The sequence below is a fragment of the Canis aureus genome, chromosome X (genome assembly GCF_053574225.1).
Source record: "Canis aureus isolate CA01 chromosome X, VMU_Caureus_v.1.0, whole genome shotgun sequence".
Taxonomy (NCBI): domain Eukaryota; kingdom Metazoa; phylum Chordata; class Mammalia; order Carnivora; family Canidae; genus Canis; species Canis aureus.
In genome coordinates this window covers 46,547,224-46,560,188 of record NC_135649.1, presented here as the reverse complement: position 1 = coordinate 46,560,188, position 12,965 = coordinate 46,547,224, and the positions used below count along the sequence as shown (strand labels likewise).

The 12,965-nt window shown below is 44.0% G+C and overlaps 1 protein-coding gene across 1 annotated transcript; it reads right to left on the bottom strand.

Moving 5' to 3' along the window:
• Positions 1-2,860: 2,860 nt before the first annotated feature.
• SLC25A53 (solute carrier family 25 member 53) lies at positions 2,861-12,900 on the bottom strand. The gene is made up of 2 exons (XM_077887453.1): positions 12,517-12,900; positions 2,861-5,360 (listed from the first exon to the last, which is right to left on the bottom strand). The coding sequence occupies exon 2, from the start codon at positions 5,347-5,349 to the stop codon at positions 4,429-4,431; it is 921 nt and encodes a 306-aa protein (XP_077743579.1). The 5' UTR covers positions 5,350-5,360; positions 12,517-12,900; the 3' UTR covers positions 2,861-4,428.
• Between the last annotated feature and the right edge of the window lie 65 nt (positions 12,901-12,965).

Sequence of the window (12,965 nt, the reverse complement as noted above, 5' to 3'; positions counted from 1 at the left end):
ATTTCTTGTCTTAGGTGATCATTACATGGGTGATTATAAATGTTCTTTTAACTGGAAAGTCTCTTCTGAATGCTTCTCTTTTCTTAATGAAATGAAAAGCAAGGTCACCAACAGGGATTGAGAATGGGTGAGGAAGTGTTGAAGATTTGAGGAAAAGAAAGATGGTATGAAAGAAACAGAGAAGTTGGAGAATATAGGGAAATAGAATATTTTTAATTTATTCATTTATGAAAACTTTTCTTTCACCTTTTTCCTGATTTATTATGCTGCTTTTTCTCTCATATGGAACATTATTTTATTAGCTTGAATATACTATATGCAGTTGTTTCAAAAATGTAGATTACAATACTATTTAATGTTTAAAAATAAATTTTAAGAGCAAAATTAAGTCTTAATATATCACATAATAATAATAGTAATAATAGTAATACATTAATTATTTCACCTTAAGCTTTAGACTGATGTAGTTTATATTTAAGACAAAAATACCCAGAGCTCATATGGAGGTATTTACTCTTTTCTTTCAAGTTTTTTCTTTCAACTTTTTATACTAACTTTAGCATTAAATTCTACGTTTTGTAAGCTTAAACAGATGTAGGTATTTATTAACTCCTTATTTTATTGATCTCAAATCCAAAAGTTATATTTAAATGATAGAGAATATAACCACATTAACATCACAAAAATAAATATTGATATTTAAAATTACTAGAAAATTATTACACTCAAACTTTACTCAAGACTTAAATGGAAAAACTTGATAAGTCTATGTAATTTTGGTGAGGTTCTTACATGAAGTGATTTGTAAAAATCAGCTATTTGAATTATAACATTCTTTAGTTGTAAATTTATGTTAATATCATAATTGCATACCTTCAGGTATTAACATACATAATGTAAACCTAAAGTTTCTATAAGGGTGGGATGCCGGAGTGGCTCAGTGGTTGGCGTTTGCCTTTGGCTCAGGACATGATCCTGGAGTCCTGGGATTGAGTCCCACATCAGACTCCCTGCATGGAGCCTGCTTCTCCTTCCTCTGGCTGTCTCTGCCTCTCTCTGTGTGTGTCTCTTGTGAAAAAATAAATCTTTAAAAAATAAAATTTCTATAAGGGCAAATATAGTAAGTTTAAACAATTACCACCAATGTAGATTTAAAATAGGTCATGAATTTTCATTTTCTAATATTCAATAGATCTTCCTCAATTTAACATGGGGTTATATCCTGATCAACCCATCATAAGCTAAAAATACCTTATGTCAAAAATGCATTTAATATACCTATATTATATTATATTTGGTAGTTTAACCAAACATTATAGCTTAATTTAGCCTACCTTAAACACTCACACTTACATTAGCTTATGGCTAGGCAAAATCATCTAACACAAAGCCTATTTCATAATAGAATGTTGAATATCTCATGTAATTTGTTGAATACTGTACTGAAAGTGAAAAACGTAATGGTTGTGTGAGTACAGAATGGTTGTCAGTGTATTGATTGTTTACCCTCGTGATCATGTGGCTGACTGGGAGCCTCTGCTCTTTGCTGCTGCCCCCCTAGTGAGAGTATCTACCACATTATCTCTAGCCCCGGAAAAGATCAACATTCAAAAATCAAAGTGCAGTTTCTACTGAATACCTATTGCTTTCACACCATCGTTAAAGTCAAATAATCCTAAAACGAGCCACAGTTAATTTGGGGACCATCTATATAGTAACTGTGCCATTGTCATAGAGATAAAACATAATCTTTGAAAAGTAATTTGAATCTACAAATATTGAATCTAGAAATATTAAAATTGTAATTCCTTGGTAGTTCCTAGAAAAATATTGTGTGTGTGTAGCTACAGAATGAGTGCTCAATAAAGCAAATAGGCTAAAATGTTAACAGGTGAATTTGGGTAAAGAGTATATGTGCTCTTTATACTTGACTTATGCTGGCAACTTTTCTAGAAGTTTGAAATTATTTCTAAATTATAAGTTAAAATGAAGAAAGGGATATGGGCTGATACAGCGACATAAATGGAAATCCACAGCATAGTTGGAAATCAATGAATGCATGTCTTGGATTAAAATGTGGGGGGAGTATGGTAGTTTATCCCCTTTTCAGCTTAAAAATCACAGCTATAGGGATCCCTGGGTGGCGCAGCGGTTTGGCGCCTGCCTTTGGCCCAGGGCGCGATCCTGGAGACCCGGGATCGAGTCCCACGTCGGGCTCCCGGTGCATGGAGCCTGCTTCTCCCTCTGCCTGTGTCTCTGCCTCTCTCTCTCTATCTGTGTGTGACTATCATAAATAAATAAAAATTAAAAAAAAATCACAGCTATAAACTAAGTTATGAATTTTTGTAAATATTTTCTTCCTTATGAGTGTTAGCCTTAAATAGAACTAGCTACTGTTCTATTTTTCCTTTCCTTGTGCAGACCCTGTATTCCCTGTTCTTGAATCCACAGAGTATCATCCTACCCCATCCAAGTCTGCACAAGGATCAGACATGGGAACTCATCTGCAGCTATTCTGGACCAGCCATTCTCTTTTGACCTTGCAGGCAAACACATTCTGATCTCATATTGCCTACTGCTGTGTCTTTAATTTCTGTGTTATTAAGTGAGGAATTCTCATTGCTAGGATCTATAATCAGGTCATTTTAAACAAATTCAGTCTGGTATGGAGGTGTAAGTGGAGGTCATTATCATATCATATACAAGGGGGGAAACTGCAACATATATCATCTTAGAACTCTTCAAAATTCCAGAGTTGAAATGAATGGGACAGTTATGCAATGTGCTTCTGTTTGTGAAAATTTAGTTCCTGTGATGTTGCTAATAGCAAACATGCCATCAATAACACAAACTCATCAAATTTTCCAGTTGAAAGTCATTTATTATTATTATTATTAGCAGCATCATTATCATTAGCACAAAACTAAATCCACTAATAAAAGAAAACAAAACCACACCCCAAAGGCATGTGTCTTGCTGACAACGAATCAATAACATTATTTTCATGTACAAGGGACAGCACCCTGAGGATAGAGATCGTATCACAGCTTGATAATCAATTCAATAATTCAGCCAACATTATTGAGCACCTAGACACAAGGGGAGATTTTAAAATGCATACAAGAATCCCTGCTTTCAAGGAGTTTTACAGTCTAGTAGGAGGTATTGAAGAACACCAATAGGAACACAGGGCCACATGAAATCAGTGACATAATGGAATCAGTGCCATGTATGAAGTGTTCTTGAAAGGGGCATCACAAGATACTAACATCACATTCAGTTGTGGGAAATCAGAAGAGTCTCCATAGAGAAGGTGGCATCTGAGCTAGGCTTTGAGGAACTGCAAGGATTTTGGCAGACTGGCATGTGAGGAAGGGGCACTGTAGGTGGAGAAATAGTGTGGTCCGAAGCATGGCCATGCAAAAGTTCAAGGCATGTTTGGAAAGAGAATAGTCCAGTTTAGCTGGTTGAATGGGATCTATGTAAGTGGTAGTGGTGTGATAAAATGCTCTAAGTTATATCGGGACCGTATTTTGAATGGCCCTGAATGGCGGGCTAAGATTCCTGATCTTTTTGTCACAGTAATTGCATTTATCCCCAGCAATAAAATACACAATCATTTATGAAGAGATATGAACATTTCACGTGCAGATTTCTTAGGCAAACTCAAATGGTTTCTAGGCAATGTGATTGCCTTGCTATCAAAAATATCTTGGCAGATAACACCAAGCAATTGATAGTAAATTTTTCTCATGCAACTAAATCTCTTCCCTCAAAGTCTGTTCTTTCCACTCATCCAGTGACATCTCTTCCCACTCCCATATCCAGGCCCATAAGTTCTTGTGACATCTGATCAGTTGAGGCAAGTCTAATTTAGGATTTGCAGCCACAACTGCCAGCCTGAATGGAACTAGAACCCACAGCCCTGAGAAGTGAGAGTAAGGGTGGTAGGGGTAGCAAACAATATCTTGAAAATGTAGCCATCTGAGAAGTTCTATGGAATTCATATCCTAAGAGTCAAGCTTAGTTCTTTGATATTGGAGTCCCTGGTCCTCCACTAAGTTTGGTCCAAAGGGTAGCTGGAGGGATCCCAGAACTCAATGCCTAACTAAGGTCATCTTTGAATGTTTCCTCTTATTGTCAAGGAATTCCTTTAAGGAATGACATTTCATCTAGGTTACATGTTTTTTAAGGGCCTCCTAGGTCTGAGGCTATTGAATCTGTGGAGAGACTGGAGTGGCTTTCTTTCTGTTGGGCTTTGTCTGTGCCCAAAAGGCTGGTAGTTGGTAACTTCTCCCATGCACTGGCAGTTCAAAGATGCTAAAGAACGGTTGTATCAGGGAACCAAGCCAAAGATGTAAGCTATTTAGACTGACCTGGGAAAGCTTAAGATAACAAACTTGCCATGGCCACGCTTTCTGCAGCTCGTCAGTCTTTCAGCTCTTTCCTGGAACGAGACTTCCTCTGCAGGAAGTCATGGATAGCAGTGGTGAGGCCCCATGTCACGCTGGACCTTAGGATGACTAGGGAGCCTCCACGGTAGATCAGGAACACCTTTCGGCCCCGAGTGTCCCACACATCCTGGGCAGAGGCCCACAGGCTCGGCATGCTTTGCCAGCCAATATGAGACTGCATGTTGGCCACCAGCACAATCAGAGGATACAGAACTAGGCACGTGATTGTTCCATTGACACTCCCAGACACTAAGGCAGGAACCCAGTGGGGCAGGCCTTGCTCTGCCAAGCCATCCTGGATGGGGTCCTTGAAGGAAAAATACAGAGCACTCCCCAGGCTGTTCCTGAGAAGGACAGGCCAGAAACCACGATAGTAGCCCAGTGACAGCCGCCCCCAAAGCCCATAAGAGTTGAATTCCTTGAGAATGCTGAACGTGCTGGGGAAGCGAGCTTGCTTGCGACCATCCTGGAGCACATTTTGCACCCTTTCAAAGGGGCTCAAGGCCACAGCCTCCACCACACCAGACATAAGCCCTGCAGCCCAGCGGTGTCCCAGGGAGTGTGGCCCAACAGGAGAGAGAGAACACAGGAGGCTATCATAAGTCCCAAACAACAGAGTCCCTTGCAATGTCTTGGAGAGAAGTGGTGGGTATATTCCCCGGTAGAAGTATTGAGGGCCTTCATGCCAAAGCTGTCGCACAGCCTCTGACACCGCCACAGCATGGATCTGTTGCCGGAACACAACCTTATAGATAGGGAAGGTCAGAAACGTAGACATAAAGTTGGAAACGGCCCCAAGGGCATATGCCTGGGAATGCCAGGTTTTCTTTCCTGGAGACTCTGTTCGTGTCCGGTGCTGAAGCTCCTTTCCAGAAGAGTGGTTCTGTTCCTCCATGCTGAAGACAACTGGGTACAGATGGAAGAAAATGGTAGGAGTGAGGGAGGGCAGGAGACGTTAGACTGACCAATTCAATCTGTTGGTGGCATTTTCACTGCCTAGTTAGAAACAGAGACCCCAAGAAACTCAGCTCTAAGAAAAACAGCAACACTTTGGGCCAGTTTCTGAGAAATAGGCACACTCTTAAGAAGTCATCCACCTCAAATTAAAACAAAGGTAGTTTTGGTTTTCTTTTTCTGAAAAGAGTCACCTTTACCATGTTTTACCAACAAATCAAATACTCTAATATTCAAAGAAACTTTTTTTAAGATCTTATTTATTTATTCATGAGAGACAAAGAAAGAGGCAGAGACATAGGCAGAGGGAGAAGCAGGCTTCCTGCAGGATGCCTGATGCAGAACTTGAGCCCAGGACGACCCAAGCCGAAGTCAGACACACTACCACTGAGCCACTCAGGCACTCCTCAAAGAAGCTTTGTGATTGAAGAAAATAAAATTGGGGAGAGAGAGCTTCAGAAGCTATTGCACTCAATGTTCACCACTTGAAGTTTTGCATTTGATAAACTGCTAGAATTAATAAGTTGCTGCTCTCTTTCCAAAGAGTGGCACAATCTCATAGAGGCAGGAAGGCATTCAGAAGTTGTATTCCAATACTTTCTCTAAGAGCTGGTAGTAAATTTGGGGAATGAGGAATCTCTCTCATCTTCTGTCTGCAGATTCCTGACAGTGTCTTGGTTGTTTCATGGCAATGCTCTGCACCCCCACTTCCACCCAAATGAGGAACAGAAAGAGTAGCTGTTCCTGGAAGGTCAGCACCAAAAGGCTCCATACCTGGCAATTTCTAAGCCTATCCTTGTAGACCTGTGGCTACACAAGAGAGCAGGGATTTTCAACCTGGACACATGTGATATTTTTGGCCAGACAATTCTTTTTAAAAGGAAAGACTTTATTTATTCATTCATGAGAGACACACAGAGAGGTAGAGTCATAGGCAGAGGGAGAAGCATGCTCCCTACGGGGAGCCCAGTGTGGGACTTGATCCCAGGACCCTGGGATCACGCCCTGAGCCGAAGGCAGCTGCTCAACCACTCAGGCGTCCCCAGACAGTTCTTTATTATAGATTCCTGTCCTATGTGTCACAGAATGTTTAGCAGCCTGCTGGCCTCTACTTACTAAATGTCGGTAGCACCAGTTGGGACCAACCCAACTATTATAACCAAAATTATCTCCAGACATTGCCCTATGGCCCCTGGGAAGCAAAAGCATCCTTGGTTCAGAATCACTGTACTAGAGGAAAGACACAGTACAAGGACACCAAACTACTGATCCCACCCCAGAAAGGGCTGGGAGCTAATGTGGTAGAGGAGAGGTAACTAGGAAGGAAACTCGAGATCATGAAGAAGTGAAGGCTCAGGGTATATCTGAGAACCTGAGGGAGTTTGTCAGGAAGGAGATAGGGCTAAGAGGACAGAATTGCCACAGCAGGAGACAGTGTGTGGAGGAGAGGAAGCACAGAGCTGTAGAGGGAGGGGAGAGGAGAAGACAGGGAGAGGATGAGAGGCCAGGAGATTCACATCTAGACTGGTAGGAATGGCAGACTCTGGAGGTTTCACACAGAACCCTGGGCTGTGTGGTCCTGAGGGGAAGAAGGTGTTTGGGGCTCTAATATGCTAGCAGTTGATGGCCCCTCAAAAGCAACAGAGGGGTGCAGGCTCAGGCCTCGAGGGAGGAGCAGAAGTCAGGTAATGCAAGAAGCCCACTGCAGCTTTCTCTGGGCTGCCACATCCAAAACCTGCCATGAAGTGCTTCAATTGTCCCTATCAGTTCTTCCCTGGCTTCTTGCTCCTGCTCCCTCCCTAACCCCATAACCTAACCTTACAGGCTCCCCCACAAGCCACACACACTCTCTCTCAGTGGAGGGAGTAGAGGCTCAGTCTCTGTGCTCTGCCAACATCCCTCCCCTATGCCTAGCACCCCATGTTTGCCTCAAGCTTCACCTCCTTAACCTCATGGCCAGAAGGAGACTGGCAGGGCCCTTGTGCCTCAGATCCTTTAGCTGAGAACTGGCCAGAAGCAAAGGCTCATGAGCCCACTCTTGTATCCCTCTGTGCCCATAGCAGCTGCCTCCATCTCTCCAGAGCCAAGAGACCCCTCCCCCACCCCCAGGCCACAGGTGGCTCTGCTCAGGTTCCCAAAGCCACTGCACCCCCAACATTCCCCAGATCTACTACCAAGGGACTTCTTCCCCCAAGTCTTACCTGCATCTAAATAAGGATGGATAGTGAAGGAAATGTTTGTCCCCTTCTATCTCAAAGTACAGTAGTGTTCTACTTCTCCACATCTTCCTGAGTAACATATAAACATGTGTTGACTGACTGCATAAGGCAGGCTGACTTAGCAGAAAAACTGGGCTAAGATTGGGCAGACCAGCATTCTAAGTGTCAGTCAGCTGTCAACTTCCTATATGATGTTTAGGAATTCACTGACCTGTTGGGACCTCATCCATCTCAGTTATAAAATGAGCCAAAGGGGGAAAATGCTCTCTAGGCATCCTTATATTGTACATGTCACGGGGGCTGACATGGGGGAATTTCAGCCAATATTTGATAGCAGAATTGTGCTTTTCCATCCCCAAGTCCTTCTGCCACTTTATGCCAATTCATTTTCAGGAATTAAAGATGAAGCTTAAATATCTATTCATCATTTTATAAATGTAATTCTTCCTTATTTTATCAGGGAGGAGAATCCACTTTTTTCCCCATGTATTCTCCTGTTGTGATGCCAGGCTTTGGGAGGCAGAGATCCAAAACTGAATTCTGCCTCTATTGCTTGGTTGTGTGACCTTAGGCAAGACACTTCACTCAGTCTCTGTTTCTTTAGTCATGAAATAGTGACAACAGACCTACCTCAAAAGGTTGTCGCAACGACTAATAAAATTAAATGACACAAAGTGGTTAAGCCATAGCAGCCTCGATAAGAAGTATTTAAAAAAAAAAAAAAGGGGATCCCTGGGTGGCGCAGCAGTTTGGCGCCTGCCTTTGGCCCAGGGCGCGATCCTGGAGACCCGGGATCAAATCCCACGTCGGGCTCCCGGTGCATGGAGCCTGCTTCTCCCTCTGCCTGTGTCTCTGCCTCATTCTCTCTCTCTCTCTGTGACTATCACAAATAAATAAAAAATTTAAAAAAAAAAAAGGATGCTTCCTGACTTCACTGTCTGTCTCCACAGAGCACATGGCTCCTGCAGGATACTCTCAGGTCAGCCAGAACCATATGAAGAGGTATGGAGGAACAAATCCTGTGTTGACATGGGAGGCAGGGAAGACCTTTCTTCTGTGAATGCAAAGATGTGCTATAAAACAATTCTGGAAAAAAAACAATTCTGGATAGTCTGGCCCCTTGGCATGAATTCCAAAGTACACACCACAGAATGCACCTGGAGTCAGTCTGGAGAAGCCATTCTTATACCTCATGTTGTGCTTCTTATGTTGATAGCCTAGCAAAGTGAGCCCAGGGGATTCCAAACTGCCCTAGCTAGTCTTGTCCAGATGGACAGCCTGTGTGACCACCCAAGGATCCAGCCCCACATTTATTTGTTCATTCAGGGCCTCCCTTAGCCAGTCTTTGGTCAGCTTACAAACTTGCATTGATTTACACTGAATCACTGTGGGTAATCACTGTGGGTAAATTACTATGAAGCTAGAGGTGAATAGGAGTTGGTACCTGCCTTCAAGGGCTTGGGAATCTAGTGGAAGAGACAAGTCAACAATGAGCTAAATGATACTGGCAGGCAAAATAAAGGGCACACCAATCAAGGTCAGAGCAGAGAGACAAGAACAATTTATTCCACCTGGGACAGGGAACAGCCAAGAAATTTCTCTGAGGAGGGGCATCTGACTTAATGCTTAATCAATGAGCAGGTGGAGGAGTGAGGGCAGGCATTCTAGGCTGAGCAAGAGGTCTAAGTTACAGAGACCTAAAAGCACGAGTGGGGCACAGCTCTGAGTGCAGAGCTGTGGTTGGCAGAGAGGAGCGGATTTAGAATAAGGGCCATATTTGTTTCCCCCACTGCAATGTGTTACAGCATGAAGACACAGGCTCTGGAGTCAGACAGCCTGCAGACAGTGCATTTCACTGTGCCACTTGCTAGCTTTATGACCTTGGCCAAGTCTCCTCACCTCTCTGAGCCTCAGTATCTTTATCTGTAAAATGATTGTCATGAAGCTTGCATGAGATGAAGTATATAAAATTCTTAGCACAGTACTCATATATAAATTGCTCCATAAGTTATATTGGTAGTTTCATTTAAAAAAAAAAGAGAAACAAAAAAAGAGAAAGATCCCAGAAATAAAGATGAGATTACAACTATACTTTTTCTAAAGGCTGAAATCAGTCAAATGCATTGGGTCTTCTTCAGAGTTCATTTTAGATTGCTTGTCTGGGAGACAGTAGAGCAAAGCTGTTCATTGGCCTGGGAGTTTGACAGCCCTGAGGGGGCTGGAGTCCCAGTGTCTCCACTACCAAGTCGTGGAGCCTTATATAAGTTACTTAACTTCTCTGAGACCCGGGTTCCCTATCTGCAAAATGGGATAACAATGACGTTCTAACAGGGCTGCTGAGAAGCTTAAATGAGATAACAGATGGAAAGTTCCTGGCACAGAGGAGGCAGGCAGCCAAGAGAAGCTATTACTACTGTTTCAGCTGAAAAATTTTAATTCCCTAACCTTCAGGCTTTTAAGTTTCTTTGTTGAAATTAGAAAATGTGGTCTCATTAGAGCCATGAGTTGGAACATGCTCCCACACATGAGGCCAGAGATAAGGGATGCTGTGTATCCAAATGGAGCCAGCTCAGCAAATCCTCCTCCCAGCCCGAAGAGATCCTCGCTTTGTATTAAGGGTCCAATGCAGGCACTTTTACACAATCCATTTCTTTTCACTTTTTTTGGGTTAGATTTCTAGGGTCTATTCTTTGTTTATTTGATCCCATCTCCACCAGGTCCAGCTGCAGATCACCTAAGTTGTCAGTGAAGCTAATTTAAACACAGAGCAGGAATCTGCTGAGACCCAGGGTCAGATGTCATGATATCGGGGAGCAGAAGTAAAAGTCTGAAGGAAACCCAAGAGCTACCACCAGCATCACCCCTGACTTTGTGAGGGGAGACTTCTCTCTACCTCCCACAACCTCCCACTCTGTTCCATCCACAAGAGAAAGGCCACAGTCCTCAGATAAAAGTCCTCATCTCCAAATTTGACATGTTTACTTCAAGGAACCCTAGGTATTGGGTTTGTAAAAAAAATTAGAAGAAGACGACGACGATTACAACAGAGAGGAGCATCAGGTAAAGTATCTTGGCAGGTTGAAGATGAACCCAACAACAGTCGAAGGGCATTAGATTATTTATCTACTTCCAAGCATCCAGAACAAGTCCAGAAAAAGTTCCACAGGGGGCCTTCTGGCCACAACTTACATCAGGAAAGTAAGACCTGCTCTCCAAAAACCAGAAGTCATAGAATATAGAGAAAGTTTCCCAGCCACTGGCTTCACAGCCCATTCAAGCTGGCAGCCCTGCAGGACAGCCCTGCATGCCGTTTCCATGGAGTTGCTCTTCTCTAGGGCCAGTGATGCCAAATCCAGCAAAGGAGTGGTCCCCTCAAGAGCTCACAGAAGGGCAACCTAGCAACCTGTCCTCAAGCCAGGAAATGAAAGAGCTGTATCAGCGGTAGAGATCTGTGGATCAGGGGTTAGGTCAAACTGTTTCATTTCTCACACTTCTTCCTGAAGTGCAAGTTGAAAGAGGAAGATATTATGAAGAAAGATTGCAGGGGAATGAATCTTAAACCATTTCTGGGCCACAGACTTACTTGAAAATCTCCAAAACTAAGGACTCAGAAAAATACAGAATCCAAATTCTTTGTAAACAATTTCAGAAATGACCCTAGTTGGGAACCTCTGCTCAGTGGAGTTACATTTCATGACAGATGTGCTGTGGCCAGATACATTGGCAGCAGGCCATTTACTTATTACCCTCAGTATGATGTGCATTCAGCAGTGATTCATAAACTTCTCTACATCTCAGAATTAACTACAGCCCTGGTTAAAAATATAAATCACACTCCCCACTGCTAGTCCCAGTAAATCTGAATCCACCAGAGGTGGAGCTCACGAATCTGCATTTCTAAAAAGCTCTCCAAAATGATTTTGAGGCAGCCAGTCTTGTACCCATACTTTGGTTAATAGCATGGGTTCTGGTGTCAGAGAGATTTGGTCCAAATTTTGGCTTCACCTTGTCATCTCAGGCAAGGCATCTCACCTCTGAGTCTTGTTTCCTTTGAGCTCATAAGCTGTAGAAATGTTTTACTTTTTTTTAATAAATAGGCAGCTTATTGTAGTATAAAAATAGTGTAAAATGAGAAAGAAAAGTGCTTTAGTTTCCTCTCCTGTACAACGGTTACTGCAAAAGTTGCCCACCGCTTTCCCTACTCCCTGCTGCCTCCTCCACCCCTCTCACTCAACACTACCATCACACCAAGACTTCTGGTGGGTTTGAGACCACCAATGTAAAAATACTCTCTAGGCAGCTCAGCTGGGCAAACAGCATTAGAACAACAGGCTTGGATACAAAACCGGATGCTGATACTTATTTGCTGTGTCGTGCTGGGCAAGATGCCTAACCTCTGTTTCTTCATCTGTACAATGGAGACTAATAGTCCTTGCTCACTAATTCTATATAGTTCCAAATGAGCCCTCCCACCTCTACTTTGGCTTTTCTCCACTAACTTTCAGTCTGAGAGTATAGAGAAGTGTTCAGAAGGGGGAGCCTTCGAAATCAGATATGTCGACTTGGGTGTGAGCTCTTAGTTTTGCACTTCCTAACCACACTGCTTGAATGCTGAAGTGCCCTCTCTGTTAAACCGGCACACCGCTATCTCCTCCACAGGGCTGCTCAGAAGAATAAATGAGACGTCCGTGCAAACGCATTCGCAAGCAGAAAGTACTCAGTAAATACTTTCTCCCCTTCCCGCTACACAGAAGTGAGGGGCTCTTATTGTTCACTTGATTTCTGTCCCACCCCGTGTTTAAGGCATCTGGTCTCAAAGAGCGAAGGGAGGAGAGTCGAGATGGAAGGGGTGAGGGAGAAAGAATGAGAAGGGGAAGCAGCAAACTCACGGGTAAAATGTAAATCGGCCCGGTCGGTGCGTCTGAGCTGCACTTGACACCGCGCTGGCTCCCGTGCCCGTGTGCCGCAGCCCCCGCCAGCTGGCTCCCCCCTTTTGCTAGCAATGGCCTCGGGGGCCGGAGGCTGAGAGGGGAGGCCTCCCCCGCGCCCCGCTGATTGGCCGCGCCGCCCCGCTCATCAAGCTCTATTGTGTCAATGGGCAGAGGCTAACCGAAGCGGCGGCTGCTGGGAGGGCCCAGCCGGTGGGCGGGGGCGGCCGCGGCTGCCTTGGGAACCGCGCTGCTAGACTTGGCTACCCCTTGCTGGGCGGCTGTGGGGAGCAGTTCCATCCAGCAGCTCCCGGTCGCTTGGCGGCGGAGGAGGCGTCATCCTTTTCCCCTGCAGGCCCGCGGAGACTGGAAGGCGGCATTCACAGCTGTCCAAGCCTGAGCATCCGCTG